The 20,329-nt window shown below is 43.3% G+C and overlaps 1 protein-coding gene across 3 annotated transcripts in view; it reads right to left on the bottom strand.

The window, feature by feature from the left end:
• Positions 1-634: 634 nt before the first annotated feature.
• Positions 635-20,329, bottom strand: part of LOC144507275 (B-cell lymphoma/leukemia 11B-like) — a 170,318-nt gene continuing 150,623 nt past the window's right edge. For 2 of the 3 annotated variants that reach the window (XM_078234307.1, XM_078234306.1), the window contains exon 3: positions 635-9,057. In XM_078234307.1, the coding sequence (XP_078090433.1) occupies positions 7,055-9,057 (2,003 nt within the window). In that variant the 3' untranslated portion in view covers positions 635-7,054. The remainder of the gene's footprint in view (positions 9,058-20,329) is intronic. The other variant, XM_078234308.1, reaches the window with a different exon arrangement.

Raw genomic sequence — 20,329 nt, forward strand, 5'->3', positions numbered from 1 at the left:
TTTGGTTCAAGAGGCAATTAAATGTGTTGCTGAAATATGAGCACTTGAGTGATATGGGAGGGGCTTGTTGGGCCTAAATGGCTTTTCCACATTCTGAAAAATTCACAAGATACAGCTTTTCTTGCTCATGCCACTTATGTATCGATTTTGATCATCATTTCTTTGGTCACTATACATGCTGGTTTGCGCCTCTAGAGCACTTGGGTTTCCTCCAGCCCTGGGAGGTCTGTGGTTGCTTCTATACATTTTATATGAACAGTGGCACTTAATTCGAAGCACTTCTGTTGAATAAGCTTTTTCAGTAAGCAGCCCACTGTCTGAGACTTTACTCTGCTTTTCAATACACTACGTAATTCCAATTCAAAGTAATCATTGCAGACACTAAACGTGTACAAGATTTTCAGGTTTAGTTTCTGGAAGTTATCTATCATGGATGCATTCTAACTAGTACATGGGAAATTTTGTTTAAATCCCTTCCAAAAGAACAGCATCTTCAAATGGCCCAATCACATTCTGTCATGGAGTGGAACCAGAATTGGGGGAAAAAAATGCCTTCATTAAAATGATCAGTTAGTTATTAAATAAAAGGAACTTTTGCAATAAGTAGACACAGAGGAGTCAATTTCTTATGTAAATATAACAAGTCAATTTTTTTTATTGTTACTCAACTTTGGATAAACTGGTGCCAATGGATATGAAATAAGTGCAATTGCAAAAAATAAATTAATGGGACAACTGTCTACTGAAAATAACAAAAGAGCAAAAGGCTGAAAAAGTTGTTTTATTTGTGCGTGGGAAAAGTACCAATGAATTGTGCTTGTGTGTGTGTGTAAAAGGATGAAATGATGCCCAATAGGTATGAATCGGGCTCGAGAATTTTATAATTAAAAGATGGTTGTAAAATAAAACAGGGTGTATTGGTTCGTCCATGATGCCACTGTATGCCAAATTGGGTCCTTGGTTACATATGCACTAACTGATAACCTATTAAAAAAAAATTCTGATCGTTATTGACCTACTCAACGGGATGAGTGGGCCATTAGGGCTCAGCCAGACGCCGCAGGATGAAGTGCAAGGATATGTTCCATTATCATTTCTAGTGCTATTGAAGGTTTTTATTATTTCACTAAGGTCTTGATTGTGCTCAACTTGACCTGCGATGCCATCATCACGCAGGCCTAAATTGCTAAACATATATTGTTCAACCCAGGTACTGAAAAGGGGAAAAAAATAGGCAGAAAGGTAAAAGTTTGAAGATTGTAAAGATAACTTTTGATTTATTTCTTTCACTTGAAAATGGGACAAACATTTGGATGAGTGTATGAATGAAATGGTAGACACAAGCTGAAAACAGTGTGGCTTAGGAGAGGGCTTGATTTTGTACAGAAAACAGAACAATAAATATTACACAAAGCCAAGCTGATGTGACCTCTGGTCAGCACTTCAACATAAAAAAAGGATAACGTGCATCTGTTTTAAACAGAGCACAACACAAGCAATAATAAATAGTTCAAACTTGTAGTATAAGACCAAATCTCAAGTTACAATAAAAAGCTCTAAATACAGAAATAGAAAAAAAGCTAATAAAATATTTTGCCTTGCCGTTACAAATAGGTCCAACTCAAGTGGCATTGATTTGCTTTGCATTTTAAGTACAATTCTTAAAAATACAACAGCACCATTAAAGTGTTTTGGTCATGATAAAACAACCTGTGGACTGTATTCAACAGAGGTGGGATGAAACGTGAGCTCTTAACCTTTGAACGTTTGTCAGTATTTTTCCTCACAAATCTACTCATAGAGAAGGACTGTTGTAAAGGGCAGCATGGGGAGTTGAGTCCTTTGTCGTGGCGCACAAGGTCAGAAGCTGCCAAAGCAACACAGCCCGAACACCAGGTAGTGATGGGGACCAATGTCAGACCATTAAACACCACTACATAAAGGAGCAATCAATGAATCGTAAACTGATCCAATATAAAATAGACATAGGCAGGTTGTCTAAACAAGAAGCTACAATGTTCAGTTTTTTTTTCAAGTTTGTCAACTTTACGAAAGTAGGCATATGCCCATTGTGTAATTGGTACAATGGCTCTACTTCAGAGTTCATTAATCCCCAGCACCAAGTACTGACATCTGGCACTTTCAGCAGAAGGTACGCTTTTTTTTCCAGGCTGTAGATCCTTGGATTCTCGCACACCAAATTTGAAAAATTAGGCAAATAATCTGTGGTCTAGTTCTGTAAACCCGTGTCCATTGGAGTCTATGCAGTGTCTGTCAATTCGCAAATCGTCAACAAGATGACTAACTCTTTCCCTTTGTGGCTGAAAAGAATAGGCTGTAGAATATTGCTGTAACACATTCGATTCTGTTCCCTTCAGTGATATGAAACCTTCCCTAAATAAGAGATACCTGTCCTTTCTGTACAATTCTATATGGATGTCTGTCCTCCAATGTCACTTTTTTTTTGAAGCTTTGCTGGGCAAAGTGCCACTTGGAGAACAGAGAGACACTGAGGGCATATTGCTATCTTAGGGTGGGAAAACAGACCTTGGTTGGAACGGGGTTGGTACCAGATGTAACTCCAGAACACGTCCATTTGAAATCTAATCATATCTACCATTTGGTGCCCATCTATTATTCCTAAATTTACTTTCTGGTCCAATTTTTCATTGCAGTAATGGCAAGTGTGCAATTTGCAGAAATCACCACAGTGCTCTTTATGGCGCCTGTGTGCTTCGCAAGGAAGACGTAAAAGGGACATGACTTTCCAAACACGGGCTGGGTAAACTTATGATTGACATGCCAAGAAGACTGAGAGAAGCCCCGAGAAGTGCTACACTGAAGGAAAAGTTGGCTCCATGGATTGTACTTTATTGACATAATTAATTCAACATTCTTTTGTTTGGCCAATGAGAATTACACATCTGTCAAATTTGGCACCTCTGTTTCTGTCAACCAACCACTGGGAGCTGCGTCGCTTGGACTAGTGAGGCTGACAACTCAGCCCTAACGTGGGATAATGTTGAATGAGCCTCCTTTCATCTCACTGAACTATTTGCAATCATTAAAATGCTGCTTGGAGAATCAAAAGGGCATCATACAGAAGACTGTCTACTAGAGCTTTCGAAAAATGTGTCAACGGTCTCTTGTTATCTTATCTAAATAATGATCAATTAAAAATGTGTAATTGTCAACAGCTGACACAACCTAGCCCAAACAGCAATAGTGGCAGATTAACAGATATGCAATGGAGTCTCTCCAGCTTTCATGCTACATTTTATTTACAGAAAATGCACTGGAATGTCTGAATATCAAACTTACTAACAATTTTATACTTCAAGCCACTTAGCCCATCAACTGATAAGCAACTTAAAACACGTGGAGGTTAATGAATGCTGCCCATGTCTTTAGGTAGTGGAGTGCTAATATTTCAGACCTTAATAGTGAAAGGTACAGATTATTCATCCAGGACAGTTTACTTTGCTTCTGTCTTTTAGTGCAAATTTCAAAGTGTCAAAATACAAAAGGTTTCATCCCACCTCTTACCTATTATCATTACATATGTTGAGGAACCCGTGGAATGTGAAATAAGGAGTGAATGATCCTGTTAACACAAAAAAAACCAAATGGCAGTTAGATCAACAGATACTTGTACCTGCCTCATCAGTTTTACACAGCAGCAGATCAAGGAGGCCTGAAACCCAAATCCCCATGGAAACGTTGAACAAAATAGTGCCATGCACGTAATGTGGATGCATCAGGGACAAGAGAGGAGCTACAAGAGAAAATAAAAATATGGAACTCTTAAGGTGGTCCCATGGAGGAGAAATGCAGTATCAATTCACTACCACTAGTGGTCGCTAGCGCACATATGTCTGAATGCTTTAGTGACATCTAGTGGTAACTACATACTGCGTACATTATCATTTAATTTAGTCATTAATTTTTCTTTTAAAAAAGTGACAATCCCGGTAACTATTTTACAAAACAAAGAAAAAGCATAAATGTGCCCAAAATAATGAAACTTCTCATCCCTGTGCGCATACACCTCCCCGGCATGTACATGACACAGTTCATCTACTGTCTTCAATGTCATGCACCTGAATGATCCTCAGAGCAGCGTGAGATGCAACACATTTTAGTTTTCATTCGGGTCAGAACTAACTCTGACCACAACGGATCTGAGCGGAGTCCGTGTGAATGGGGGAGAGTGAAGGCAGCAAGTCACAAAGGGGAAAAAAAAGGACTCGAAACAGACTGGCAAAACTGTAAACCGTGCATATCCAACAGGGAATCTGGGAGAGAAACTGTACAACTGAAAAATCAAATTATCAGTGACCAGTAATGCATTTCCTAATTCCTTTTTGTATTTTTTTTAACAAAAGGCCGTTACACGACCTTTCTTTTTCTCCTGTACAATAAGATTTCAGAACATACAAATTATTTTTGCACTATTTTTATCCTGCCAAAATTAAAAAAATATATTATGGCAGCCTGTGTGTTCTTTTTCTAATCCACTACCAAAAAAAAGGTACTTTTTTTTTGTTGTACCTTTAAAAGGACAAGCAAACAGTTAAAAAATACAAGCTCCTGTATAAATACAGCAAGTGCCTACACTATTATGAATCAATACCAAGTAACCATTCCAGAGAAACAGAGGGAAAAAAGTACAGGTCAGGAATGTGATTTAAGCAAAGCAATTACATGAATATGCACGTTTCTACTATTTTTTTTCTTGTCTACATATGGTAGCAGTAATCGTTCTTCCCAATACAAGTTCTATACAATTTTTGAAAAAAGATTAAACACCCAAGGCAAAAAAGTCTACTAAAACTGATAGTCAATTAGACTTTACAATTACAGTGACAAGTACAATTTTAGACCCACAAATTTACTGCAACAATTTCCATTTTTGAAAAAAAAAATTTTTTTTTTTGTTTTTCTTTCTCCATTTTGTGAAATGCCCAAGCATTCTCCATTATTACAAATACTGGTACACTTTTACAGTGATCAAGAAACTGTAATATATATATTAAACCCCGTCACCAGTTGAATCAGAGAGAACCCAATATACACATGGCCATAATGGCATCCATGTATTTACTAAGCAAACTTCAGGAAAAAAAAAATCTCTTGATCATTCAACAAACACACGCACGCACACACACACAATTTTTTTTTGTTATTTTTTTTCCACCTTTGTATATATTCAATACTGTAAACTTATTCGAGACTGAGTGCACTAAACTCTGTTCAGAACGAAAAAAAAATAAGGAGTAGCCATTGTTCCTGATGAGTAACTGTCTTTATGTTCTTGTTGGGACTCTGGAGGCATCTTTTTTTTTTGTTTTTAAAAACTTTTGAGCCTTGCTACAGTGGGGTTCCCACAGTATAAGCAGCGTTCCTGCAGCGTCAATTGATGAGCACAGATCGTCAAACTGGTTTTCCGAAGTTGATTAGATGGGCAAGTAGGGGGGGCAAATGGGGGAAAAGGGATGTTGTCTCGTCTTCACCAACTTGTAGCGGCTGGCGTGAAGGTCCGCTGATTTATTTTTGTTTGTTTTTTTTTGTTTTACAAATGCTGGATTGTTGGTGCGTGTAGAACTCTAGAATCTAATATGACGTACATTTTTCTCTTTGTTGTGTGTTTTTTTTTTCTTCTTCAAATCAGTACTTTTTTAACTTCACAAAAAATGGTTTTGCATTTGTCTCAGAGACTCATTAGGAAGATCAAATATTCAAGGCACTCATGTCAAATTGAATGGCAGTACAAAAACCGTCAACTGACATTAACATTTTTTTTATAGTGCCAGCATTGTGAATGCTATGCTAAGCAACACTGACACTTTTAATCTCGGTTGTTCCCTAATGTATACCATAACCCTTTTGGACCATAGATTTCCCATAGTTTCTTGTTCAGAAGTCGCAGTTTCTATAATTAAAAAAACAAATATGTTAAGGTGCGGGTTCAAAAAAAGGAAATATCTCAGGTACAAATTTAGCTACGTAACACAGTGGCCAAAGACCAACTAACTCCTAATGGCAAATAGCAGTGCATCTCTACAATAATGCATATAGCTCACAATCGAGCACAGATGTTTTCGTATGTGTTGGCAATAATGCACTTCTAACTTTGCTCGATTTACTTTGCTGTGCGTTTTATTCACTAATTAATAACACAACTAAAAGTCCGTTATTGCTTAGGTTAAGTTTCCGGCTGGTAAAGACTGGATACCAGGTAGTGAACTGCCTCTCTCTCTCTCTCTCTCTCTCTCTCATTTGCCTACTTTTTGTTTTGTGATCTTTACGAACTGCATTAGTTTTAGCCAGGCGTCATTGATGAAAAGCGACAATGGCAGCTCCAGACACCAGAGGCTGGTGAGATCAGTGCTACATTTCGAACCCAGCTTGTGATAAAAGCCCGTTTAAGTGCTACGATTAGGATTGTGATCCGCTGTGGCTTTTTTCTTCTCTCATCTTTAAAATTAAAAAATATATATTTTTGTGCAATTCCAATCCTTCCTTCCCCCTTGCAAAAAAAACAAAAACAGAAGAATGAGTAAACGCGGCTTCTATTCAAGAAATTACTGTGTTGAGTAGCTTAACTATTCAATTCCACATAAGCAGCGGCCCGGGAAAAGGGTTATTTCTACAGGTCTGCACCTCAAAATGCAAGTAATCTCAGGTTTTTCTTTTTAAAAAGTGGGTAAAATCAAAAGGGATACCCAAAAAAAAACAGAAGTTTCAAACAACGAAAAAAATGGAAAGGAAAAAAAAAAGTACCTGCACATGATGCTTGAAAAAATATTTTTAAAAAAACAATAAATACAGAAATTATTGCACAGTTGAAAAGGCTCAACATTATTTTACTGCCTCTACATCACCCTCAGGTTTGATTGAACTTCTCAGACACAAATTATACCTTGAAAATATTTAAGTGCCACAGGAGGCACTCTGGGCCGACTTTCTCAGTTGGCAATTAATTAAGCTTTACAATTGAATTTTTTGTGTGTGTGTTTTTTTTTAAACCAAGTCTCTTTTACTTCAAGGAGCTTTAGCTTCTTTCTGCTTGTTCGATTTTTACGTCGCTTGTCAGCAAGTGTTCTCCATGCCATTTTTTCATGTGTTTCTCAAGGGTGCTGTAAACGCTGAAGGGCATTTGACAAATGTCGCACCTGTAAACCTCCTTGCCGATCTGACCGTGCGTTTTCATGTGGCGCGTCAGCTTGCTGCTCTGGGCGCATGCATAGTTGCAGAGCTCGCATTTGTAAGGCCGTTCGCCGGTGTGGCTCCTGCGGTGCACTGTCAAGTTGCTGCAGTTTTTGAACACTTTGCCGCAGTACTCGCAAGTGTCGCTCCGGCGTCCTTCCTTGGAGCTCGGCCTTCCGGGGCCGGGTCCTCCCATGTGAGGGGTACTGCCACTGCTGGCCGTGCCACTGCGGCCCGAGAGGCCTCCATCTAGCATGTCTCCGGGCGGAGTGGAGAACCTCAGGCTGCCGTTCTCCGAGGAGTGCTCAGAAGAAGTGGCGAAGGGAGATTGTCTGGAGTCGCCGAATCCCAGGAATGGGTCTTTCATGAAGTGCCTTGATGCTGCGTAGCCCACCAGCCATTGAGAGTAAACATTCTCAGAGGGAATTAAAGGTGCCGAGGACAAGTCTAGGTCTTTCTCCATTTTAATTCTTTTCGCAGAAGCAATCGACAGAGAGGGGCTAGTGATAAGGGGGGGTTTCCGAGGCAACGTGATAGGGAAAGGTTCCCCAGGACCAAAGCCTCTTCCATTCACCGTGCCGTCTTCTGGTCGATCCAGTTCTCCTGCCACAGAGTCTTCGTCCCCAGTATCTCTCTGACCGTCAGAGGATCGTTTCGAGAAGCTATTTCGCTTCTGCTTGTCAGTTAGCACGTCACTGTAATGCTGGATTGCCCGGAGGCCTACATTTTCCATGACCTTGCCCAGAACACAGTGCTTTTCATTCACTGGCAACTTGAAGCCGTTCTCTCTGTTGCGACTCAGCTCCGAGTCCATACTGAAGCTGGACTCGGGCCTGCTTTCATTTTCCAACTCCTCCTCCTCTTCCTCCTCCTCCTCCTCCTCTTCCTCCTCGTTCTCGTTCATTTGGCCAGTGTTGAAATTTGTTATGTTGGCTTTCAAGCCGCAGCCTTCTCCGCCCGCGTGCTCACTGGTGCCGGGTTCGGGTGAACTTGTGGTGGAGAGGCCATCGTCTGACCTGGCCGTGATGGAGGCTGACTTGTGTATGTGCGTCTTCATGTGACGCTTGAGCTTGCTGGCCTGGGAACAGGCGTGGTCGCAGAGCTGACACTTGTACGGCTTCTCCCCCGTGTGGCTACGCCGATGGACAATCAGGTTGCTCTGGAACTTGAAGGTTTTCCCGCAGAACTCACAGGACTTGCTCTTGGCTTGCGACTGAGGAGGGGTTGTGCTGCTGGGGGGCATGGGAGGGAGTGGCGGAGTGCTCAGAAACGGCGACTTGGGGCTGGGCTGGAAGGGCTGAAGTAAGCGATGCATAGGATTGTGGCGACTGGGTGACAAGGGCGGAGTGGAGCTGTTGTTCCCTGCTAGTTCTCGGAGCCTCCTGGAGAAGTCCATGGTCTGGGATTCGATACCCAGTGGGTGGTTCAAGCGCATTACTCTGTCAAAGGCACTATGATGCTGAGATACCAAGCCCATTTCATCAGCACTAAGGCGGTCCAGACGATGCGGGTCCAGATGGTGGCGAGGCGGCGGGCTGAAAATGGGGGGAGTATTGGGGAGGCGGCCGTCGCCAAAGCCCGGGTGCTCCTGAAGGATAGGTCCAGTCATCCGCAGCAGGTTGAAAGGATTGTTCTCACCGAGGAACGTGGTAAGGGGGGACTGTGAGATGGGGTCTGGGCCCAAGGAGGGGGGAAGGCCGATCCGAGGAGTAAGGGGGCTGTTTGATGGGTGCGCCTCCAAGTAGATCCGAAATCCGTGTGTGTTCTGTGCATGTTGGAGCAGGAACCAAGCACTCGTGAAAGGCTGCTTGCATGTTGTGCAAATGTAGCTTGAAGGCTCATCTTTACCTGCAAGAAAACAGAAAGATGCATTCTGTTAAACCAGAACCAACAATAACTTTCATTTACATAGCGCTTTAACAAAATAGGGTTCCATGGGAGAATTGGCAAATCCTGACACTGTGCTAATACTGGGACCAAATCCTAGCCATAGAGATAGGTCTTAAGGAGCGTCCTATAGGAGTAGAGAGAGCTAGGCGAGGCAGAGAGGTTTAGGGAGGGAATTCCAGAACATGGGACCTAGGCAGCTCAAGGCACGGGTTCCTATTGTGAGGGCAACTGAAATTTGGAGATGTGCCAGAGATCTCACAGGACTGTAGGACTGGCACAGGTCAAAAGATAAGACAGTGGGAGGCTACGGAGGGATTTGAAAACGAGGATCAGAATTTTAAATCTGAGGTGTCACCAGAACAGCAGCCAATTTGGATCTGATGAACATGTGAGGCAATAGGTAAACAGAACCTGGACCTCAGCCTCAATACGAGAGTCAAGGGAAGTTAACATCATCTACCTTGGACTGTATGTTACTGCACCTACAGGCTATCTGATCACTGGTATGTGTGGCAAATATCAGACAGATGACATCTCTTTATTCTATCATTGAATGTGGGCATCGCCAGCAAGGCCAGCATTTGTTGCCCATCCCTAATTGCTCATGAACAGAGGGCAGTTAAAAATCAACCACGTTGCTATAGGTCAGAGTCACATGTAGGCCAGATCAGGTAAAGACGGCAGATTTCCTTCCCTAAAGGGCATCAGTGTAGCAGATGGATCTTTACACCAATCAACCTATAATCCCAGATTTTTATTGAATTCAAATTTCGCCATCTGCCGTGGTGGGATTGGAACCCAGGTCCCAGAGCAGTGTCCTGGATTACTAGTCCAGTGACAATAACAGTCCGCCACTGCCTCCCCCATGGCCACGGGGGAACCTCCCTGATGGGTGGGGAAAATAAAACGGTCCAGGCCGTGTTGAGAAACTGTGCTCCTCCACACCCAATGTTCCCATACCTCTGTGTGCCAAGGTGCCTCAACAGCTCTGAGCACAGGAAGAAGAGAATCTTGTGCATGTTTTTTCTCTTTTAAGAATCTAGCGGTGTCGTGAGGGAACCTGGCCAAGCTGCTGAAATGAGTAGGAGCAAAGGAAAAGATAAATCAGAGAACCACATTCTGGGGACAGCAAGCTTGGATTTGGAAACACAGAAAGAGGTGAGATGGGGAGAATAATTTTAAATATTTCTCAAGCTGAGTGTACTACGATTTGAACAGAACCAAAAGTAACTTCCAAAAGGGAAATGGATAATCACTTGAGAAGGACAACGGAGAGACGGGGAGTGGAACTTATTGGATAGCCCTCTCGGAGAGCCATCCAAGCCACAGTGGGCCAAATGGCCTCCTTCCGTGCTGTATCATTCTGAAGGGAAGTGTAACTGGTGCAAACAAGGAAGTCTGGCATTCATATCTTCACGTGGATGGGTTAAAGGAGGAGGTAGAGTAGTGCGATGTGTCTTGACTTAACGCATTGTGGGGTATGGGAGCGAGAGAGAGAGATTTCAGAATGTCTGAGTAGCTGCTCTCATCACTTTTTAAATTTCAATGCAAGACAATTTTCCATTAGTTTAATCTAATGCTGTGACAGAATCAATTATAATGCAGAGACAACCAAAAGCTATTTTTCAATAATTAGCAAACAAAGCATGGACTGAATCATGTAGTATTATCTCTGCTGGTAAATTAATATAAACCAGAGACCTTTAATAGTAACAGAGGTCAATTGTTAAGACCACTCAGTCCTTGCCTAATCAGTTGCACTCTATTTATTGCAGTCACTGATACTTAGTCAGAGGACAAGTAGAAATGAGAAAGCATTCCCTTATGCAATAGTCCCTCCAGCTGTTATAACTCAGCTGCCTCCCTCAACTACCTAGCCAAACCCGCATCACAGTTTGTTATCTCTACCCCACACTCACTCTACTCTCTCTGGCTGGCACCAGAACCTGCCTCGAGTATTAATTGGTCAAATCACAAGGTGTAGCACATGACCAGTTCAGGGGAGAATTTCCATCCTGTCTTCCTCTTGACGACTGAGTCTAGAACTCAACAAAAGTAATCTGGAGGGTGGAGGGGACAGGGTGATATAAGCGACAGCCTTCTGGCTGACAGCATTGTGCTTCCGAATGGCAGCTAGCTGGCTGTCCTTTATCGGGCCGCTGCTTTTAACCTCTTAGGTTCTGTCCTGAACCGTGCATTCTGATGCGAATTGCATATGCAGCTGAATCATAGAATAGAATCCCTACAGTGCAGGAGGGGACATTCGGCCCATTAAGTCGGCACCGACTCGCAGACAGAGTATCTTACCCAGGCCCTCTCCCCCGCCTTATCCTCGTAACCCTGTATACTTACCATGGCTAATTCATCTAACCTACACATCTTGGGACGCTAAAGGGCAATTTAACATGGCCAATCCGCCTAACCTGCACATCTTTGGACTGTGGGAGGAAACCAGAGCACTTGGAGGAAACCCACGCAGACACGGGGAGAATTTGCAAACTCCACACAGACAAGTCACCCAAGCCGGTCCCAGGAGCTGTGAGGCAGCAGTACTAACCACTGTGCCATCGTGCTCTTCCCTGCTGTGCCCTTATTTTTTTTTTGCGGCTGGCACAGATGGAATGAGCTGAGTGGCCTCATTCTGTGCTGCAAATTCCTGTGATCCTGCAGTCAGGAAACTGACTCTTAGCTACCAAAGTAGGAATACCTCCTACGGTGCAGGTGGCTGCAAATGCTCAGCTTGCACCGTTAAAACCAGTCGGAAGCAGCTTCTGAATTAAAGCACATTATCTGAGCAGCCCCCCGCCAACCCCAGTCCTCTTGGACTCCAGACACGGGAATCGCCAGTTCGATATTAACACTGTCAACCGAGTGCATCCTCACAATACAGAACCTGTGAGGATGTCCCAGGAGTGGTATTCTATCCATTTAATGTGCAACCGCATCCTTCACCTTGGGTTTTACCTGCTTTTCCTGGCTTTAAATTAATCAATTAATCAGGGACAGCTGTTCAATTATACTTCAAAAAATTTACTGGAGATCTCTACAGCCATTTCCATATGGTTCTTGATGAGGGGAACTTTAATGACCTGCTCACTGCTACACTACAGAATGCCATTAATGTTTTTTCATTAAGGCTGTCCCAGTACATTGTGTTAATATGATAGCCTAATTCTTTATCTTTTAGTGACAGGACGTAACGCACTCCAAGCCCCACCAGCCGCCCTCCCACCCACCCGAGTTATTCAGAGTGATGGGCAGATGGGGAAAATTTATAGTGCGAGAACAAATCTCGTCTTCCTTATCCTCCCACATTCCAGCACCCCCGCGCTACCCTCCCCCCCCCCCATCACGCAACCCACCCAAAATATACACTTTATCATTGTTAAAACATAGTACAAAGAACATTCATTCTGTTGACTTGGGATTCATCTTCTCGTCTTACTGAAATTCAGCGTGAGCCAGTCGACTCTGCATCTGCTTTTGACAGGTTCAGACTGAAGCATAGCCAAAAGAAAGAGGGAAGTAAAATATACAGTGTCTTTAGACACAGGCAAGGGCCTCCACTCGCAAAACACACGCGTCCACCTAACACACATGGCTTTTTCATCAGGGGTGCTTCAGAGGTGAACTTGCAACGAAATCGGCATTCCTCTCAAAAAAAAAGAGGAACTGAGCCTTGCCGTCTCCCTGCCGACCCTGAGGAAATGCTCTCGCGGCTGCCCGCCAGCGCTTCCACAAAGATGCTTTTAAACACTTCCAACTAAGTTCCCTCAGATCTCTTCAGCACAGCACCGGCAATAGATCGACACAGATCAGTCGTCTCTATGGAGAAAAATAATGCCTTGCACTGTGAACACTTCCCCCACCCCCGTCGCTTGAAAAGTGTGTCCTCGGCAATGGAACCACAAGGAACTGAAGATGACCATTCGGTCCATCTAGCTCACTGGGTTTTCTGAGTCAAGTCAACACCCTCCCCATTTCACACCCCTTCATCTTTCAGTTTCTCGACAAATATATTTACAGCTGTCTCCTTAACCTGTAACATTTTGTTTCATTGCTTTTTTTCTTCCAGTTCCCCCCTCCCCCTGTAACTTATTCCATATGGCCATTACCATTTGCACAAATTCCCTAATCACTCCTAATTTTTAAATGACATCCCTCGGTTTCTGAACCCTATTTTAAATTAAGGTGAAGTAAATCAGCAGGGAAGGTGACTGAAATGAACGGATTGTTTAAGCAGGCTGAACTGGCAGCAAGTACAATGTCCAGAGAGAAAAGTCTCTGGATATGTGGTGTTGATCTCAAGTAAATGGTCTGCTGGGTTTACTGGTCCTTCACTGAGCCTAAAAAGTTTTATGATTTCGAAGGTGAATGTATAAAATGGGTATTGCATCAAGGGGTGTTCAGTTTTTAGCTTTGAAATATTGGTTCTGTTCATTAATGACCCAAAGATGTGTGGGTTAGGTCGATTGGCCATGCTAAAATTGCCCCTTAGTGTCCTGAGATGTGTAGGTTAGAGGGATTAACGGGTAAAATATGTAGGGATATGGGGGTAGGGCCTGGGTGAGATTGTGGTCGGTGCAGACTCGATGGGCCGAATGGCCTCCTTCTGCACTGTAGGGTTTCTATGATTCTATGATTCTAATAGCTGCATTCATAAGAATAAGCGGTCTCGGATGTGGCTTGTACTAATAAAGAAAATGCCACATAGTTTGAACGCACTTACCCGAGAGGTCACTTGGCATCTAACCGGAAGTATTTTTTCAGATTTTTTTCCCCTCCCCTCCTGACTTGGAGCTGTCTGCTATCTCTCTGGGACCCTGGTTCTTCCTGGACACACTGGGCAGTGACCCTGACAGGCTACGTGGCCATGCAATGCCTCCCAGCAGATGCGTGTGCTCACCAAAAGAGTTGGGGGGGGGGGGGGTTGCGGTAAAGCAGATCAGGAATGGAACTTGTGGTCGTTCTCTCTCTCTCGCTCTCTCTCAGCTGAAGGCACTGCAGCTAATCTGAATGCCCTCTGGCCGCTTGGACAGTGGATGCAACAGACCGAGTCCTTTGCCATTACTGGTTTCGACAGCTCAAAGAACTTTATCCTCTGAACCACTGGGATATGAGTTACCTGTTGGTATTCTTTAACAATAATTACCCCCTATCAGGCTGTACAAATGAATTACATTTTTGATGCAGGTAAAAGCCAAGGCAAAACAGAAAAATTATTCAAGCCCAGAGAGAACAGCACACTAAATAAGATATACTAGATGCAGCCATATCAAGCTCGATGCAATTTTGCTTTGTTCAGATTATTCTTTTAAAAGAGTGACATTTTGTGGTATCACTGGGATTCTGACCTAGAGGAGCAGGTGAACCCCACAGCACAAGAGATTTGAACCATCAGTAAGAGAGCAAATCATTAAACCATTAGTAAGAGACAGTCATTAATCCAGAATAGTCGTGTTAATTCAGCTAACCTACACTGTTGGGCTCAACACTTCCCCAATGATGTCATGAGCGCCAGAATTGCTTTTTTTAATTAACTGAAATGCAAAGAAAGGATATTCACAGTTAAAGGTGAACTTAGTGGCTGACAAGATTTTAGCCTTTTGAGGAATATACAAGAAGTAAATTCCACACGAGTAAGCTTTTAATTGAAACGTACACAGTCAATGCACGCATTATTTTTAAGTGTTCTGATTAAAGGCTGGCCATGATCCTCACCTACCCCGCACCTTCAAGCCTGGCCTGGGGAAGGGCTGACTACTCTACAGCAGCCCTGTGAAGAACTGACACGATGTGGAGATGTCAGACTGGGGGAAGCACAGTAAGAGGTCTCACAACGCCACCAGGTTAAAGTCCAACAGGTTTAGTTGGTAGCATAAGCTTTCGGAGTGTCGCTCCTTCTTCAGGTGAGTGAGGAGTTGTGTTCACAAACAGGGCATATATAGACACAGACTCAATTCACAAGATAATGGTTGGAATGCGAGTCTTTACAGGTAATCAAGTCCTAAAGGTACAGACAATATGAGTGGAGAGAGGGTTAAGCACAGGTTAAAGAGGTGTGTATTGTCTCCAGCCGGGACTAAGAACTAACAAACCAGACCTAGTAGAGCTCAAAAAACTAGCCATGGTGTGATCTCTCTCTCCCATTTGCTCTTTGTATTTATCAGTTCATAATGCATTCATAATTTATACAAGGTAAGACAATCAAAAGGAAAGACATCTGACTCGCTCTACATTGACTGGAATAAATCTGTCAATGATACTCAGAAAATCAGTGACCAACCATTCCCATGTCTCTCACATGTAACTATTCGCTGGCACAGTGTACAGGCGACTGACTCTGGTTATTCATCGTGAAAGCCTTCACTTTAAAGTGTTTATCGAGAGATAAACAAAGCCTGCTGAATACAACGTCCGCCTTTTGAATCCTGATAGTTTACCTTCAACATATTCTGAGAGTTGTTCTGAAGAAGGAAAAGTTTATAGAACAGGTTTCCTGAAGGGGGTGCTGTTTTGGTTTGTTCGATCTGCAGGGAGATTTTGTTCATGCACGTTTGGTGAAGTTAACTTTGGACTATCAGCAGCTTCGGTACACGCCGGACGGGGTGAAAAAAATCGTGAATCAGCCGGAAACAGACCGGTGAATACGTCAACCCTTTATGTCACCTGTGAGTGCTTGCTTAAATCACAGGCAACTAACAGGCCCTACTGTCTTCGGGGGGTGGGGGGGGAAAACAGACAAATTCACAAAATGCAGATGCAAAATAGCGTCGACAATCCTTCATATATAAAAACGGAACTCGTCTCATTCAATCACAGTGACCCAGACACTGTGTTGAAACAAATTCCTGCAGGATTGAACCCATCCAACGCTCTTTGCGATTACAATAAGACTCAATTGGTTACAGCAAAATTGCAACACTCTGTCTCACATATTTAAGCCAGGAATAATTCGATTTTGGTATGGGGTGGGGTGTGTTTGTGAAACAAGCTGTAAAGGAAACATCATTGTAAGAAGTACCTACAAGAAGGCTTTGTATTCCATCCGCATACTTCGGATGCAGTATTTCTTGGGACTTGCCACTTTTTCTGTTACTTTGCTAGGTATAAAAGTGTGTTTTTTTTCCCCAAATTAAAAAAATTGTTGATATCGCAGCATGTGCCTGTGGTTAGCTCAGCGAAGCATGGTTATCAGTCGATGAGATTTCATAAAAATCAATCAGAGAATGGCTAATTGAAAACCTCAGATTGTTAACAGTTATGTTTTCCATTAGCTCCTATCGTAGTAAATCTACACAAACCTCCTGCCTAATCCCACGAGCCAATGTACAGACAGTATTTTAATTTTAATGGAGCTATGCAGAGCATACATTTAGCAACTAAGTGGTAATTGACATTACACAGACACAGTCTCATAGCCACATTATATAGGTTAGCGAATACAGAGGGGAGTCATTAATAGGGCAGAGCAAACAAATGATAATGTATGTATGCAGTGCTGAACGATGTGATGTTGAGAGTGTTGGGTCTTGGGGGATTTATAAAACAGAAAAAAATGACAACTGAGCACTAGTAAATTTGTCTCATTTGTCTATTAAATTAAAGGTCAGCCTTCTGACCTGAAACACAATAAAATATTGTAACTTCAGAGTGGGCCTCTGTCGATGCTTACTCAATCTGACTCTTAGCAGGCACCCAATCTTTCTCTCCTGGTGTTGGCTCCATTCACACTGCCTCCAAGTCAAGGAAGTTCTGAGTTCAAGGTCACTTTGGGTCTCCAGCACTTAATCTAGGCTGAATTTTGGGCTTTTTGTTTTGTTAACCCAGCCCCAACCACCACCCCATCTCCACCCCCCCCCCCCCCCCACTCCCAACCACACTGTGCAACCATGATCTCTTCCGAAGAAGTTGTACTGGTGTTCCGAGTCAACTTTCCTCACTCAACCGACACCAATAAGAACAGGCTGACTGGTCACTTGCAATTTGTGGGATCTTGATATGTACAGAATTTGGTGTTTCATTTGGCAACATAGCAACAGTCATTAGACATCGAAAGGACAATGCTGATCGCAAAATGTTCCAGCACATTGTGAGGAAGGAGTAAGAACATGCGTTTACGCAGTAGCGTTTCTTCCTCCCTCTGCAGCTAGCTCATTGAACACTTTCTTAATTTCTGATGAAGGGCATAAATAATAAATCCATCTCTTTCCTTTTTAGGGGCTGCGAGAACCACCATGCACTTTTTGTTTCATCTTCAGGCTTCCATCATTTGCATTATCTTTCTTCATATCTTAGTACAAATCTTTGGATGCAAACAAGATGGCAGTGACTAAATGCCATGACTCACAACATCCAAAGCAAGTGACCCAATTAAGAAATAAAGGTGGTGTTACCAAACTGCTGCAGTCTCAGTAACAGGCGAAACAAAAACTTTGTTTTTCTTGCTTCAAAAAAATGTGTGAAATTCTGAAAAGTGAAATATGTCTTTGTTTTACTGCTGATCAGTGTCCTATAGAAATGACAAATTACACGTTCAATTGTCTATATATAAGCAAGAAATACTAGTACCAGACCACATGCGCCCTGTATGATTTCCTCTGGTCTCAGAGATGCAGTGGTTGGAGTTTTAGCATACAGGTTGCAATGTCCGGTTATGCAGTCTCTGTGGTTGCCTTCTACCCCTGACTGCCACTGTACTTTCATGCTAATATTTCTTCCTGAGGTGGGCTGAGATAGGGCTGGGGAGGAAGAACAGGATGTGGGGATGGGTGGGCTGGGGGGGGCGCTAAATTAGGATCACTCTTCAGCATCCAAGTCGAACGCCCACTTCTTGATCAGACTCTCTACCTCAGCAATATGCAAACCGATTTCATGACTGGTTCCTTTCTCGTTCCTGACATGGCTAAATCTAGACAATGAATAGCAGGTTGTGACCACCACAAAGAGAGTCTGGGGTTTAAAAACTAAATACATTTTAATGGTCCAATCAGCCAAGCTACGTCTATTTTGTTCACCCTCATCTCTTCAAGGCACTAACTCACTGGGAATTGGATAAATTTGGGACTTAATACATGGGCGCAAAGAGGCTACTTGAGGAACCACAACTGCCACTAAGTCTGTCCTCACATCTGGGCATTCATACTTCAGACCCAAGATAGAGTCTGCAATCCCCAAGAACATTCATTCCCGGGATCTGAACATTGCTGGCAGGGCCCTGGTTTCCCTGAGAATGTGGTGGTGGGCCTTCAGAAGGCATTTAGGGATTAAAGTTTAAAATTTATTTATTAATGTCACAAGTAGGCTTACATTAATGCTGCAATGAAGTTACTGTGAAAATCCCCTAGTCGCCACACTCTGGCACCTAATTGGGTACACTGAGGGAGAACTTAGCATGGCCAGTTCACCTAACCAGCACGTCTTTTGGAGGTGGGAGGAAACCAGGGCACCCAGAGGGAATCCACGCAGACACAGGGAGAACGTGCAGACTCTGCACAGACAGTGACCCAAACTGGGAATCAAACCCAGGTTCCTGGCGCTGTGAGGCAAAAGTGCTAAGTACTGTGCCACCGTACCAACCACAATAGTGTGGGACTGGAGTCATCTAAAAAACAGATCAGTTAAAGTTGGCAGGATTTTGATAGAGGAGGCAGTGGCGTAGTGGAATTGTCACTGGATTGGTAATCCAGAGACTCCAGGCAAGATCTAGGGCCCTGGGTTCAAATCCCACCATGGCAGATGGTGATATTTGAATTCAGTAAAAATCTGGAATTGAAAGACCACTGAGGACCATTAAGCCATCATCAATTGTCGTAAAAACCCAAAATTCTTGATTTCTCGAGGAATTAAGGGCTATGGGGAGAGAGCGGGTAAATGGAGTTGAAATCAACCATGATTGAATGGTGGAGTGGACTCGATGGGCCGAATGGCCTTACGTCCGCTCCTATGTCTTATGGTCTTATGATTTGATTTGATTTGATTACATTGTCATATGTATTATCATATAGTGAAAAGCATTGGAGTATAGGAATTCCTTCCCTAAAGGTCACTTTTGGAGCTATTGACTTAATTGCGACAATCCAACAGCTTCATGGTGACTTTTGCTGACAACCAGTTTGATAAAACACTGAATTCAAATTCTCAAACATTTAAGTTCTCAAACTACCATGTTAGGATCTGAATGTACATCCTCTCCATTATTAGGCCAGGCCACTTGATTATTAGTCCTGTCCAGTAACATAACCATTACGCTACCATACACTAAGTAATATGACACAAGGAGTTATAACCAAGGAGTTATAACCAACTGATAATTGAGACAGGTTGCTGGGATTTCACAGACTGTTGGTAACAACCATGAAGACACTGGTCAACATCCCACTTGGGCCAGTTTATTTTGCACAGATGTTAAAATGTTGAAGAATTCCAACAGCCGAGTGGCCCAGCAGGTACAGTCACTATCCAGGTGGGCAAGGGGAGAGAGAGCGGGGAGGTACTAAGGTTGGTCTCAGGATTCCTTTGTGATGGTTACCCAGTTTCTCCCAGTGACAAGACTTGTATGGGCACCAGGTCAGAGCAGGATATCTATTTCCCTGATGTACCCCACCAAGAGGACGTCTGGGGTGGGGGAGGGGAGGGGGGAATGTGGGGAGCAGTCAGTGGAGCAACAAATTCAGCATTGATTGCTTAAGTTTTCAGAGCCCAATGCAAATCATTCCTCTGATGCACAAACTGAATTATTGCTAATTTGAAGGTCTGCAGACGACTTTAAACCGACCGCACAGCCTGGACGGTGCACACTAAAGAGGAGAAGCCTAATGATGCATTCAGAAGTGCAATGGTAGAAATAATGGATGTAAACCCCATTGCATTCACAGGCGGGGGAGGGGGAAACCTAGGGAAGGGCTGTATGTGGTGGGAGAGCGGGGGTGATGGGCGAGCTGTACTTTAGTGAATTCTATTCAAAATCGGTAGGGTAATTGAATATATCCTGATCTGACTGATGGCTTTTGGGGGGGTGTTATCGAGGGCAACTAAGAATGAGAAGAGATAAGCCCTTCCCTCCCTTACCCAATGCTTAGATGCCATGTCACCTGATATTGGGAATCCTGCTGTGGCCCTGTAAACCGCTCCCCCCCACCACTCATTTGGGGTGGGAAGTGGACCAACGGTATCCAGCTAGAGCACGTGGTTAAAATCAACCAAGGCTCCTGTCGCCAGGAGGGTCAAC

Source organism: Mustelus asterias, chromosome 18 (assembly GCF_964213995.1).
Source record: "Mustelus asterias chromosome 18, sMusAst1.hap1.1, whole genome shotgun sequence".
Lineage (NCBI taxonomy): Eukaryota > Metazoa > Chordata > Chondrichthyes > Carcharhiniformes > Triakidae > Mustelus > Mustelus asterias.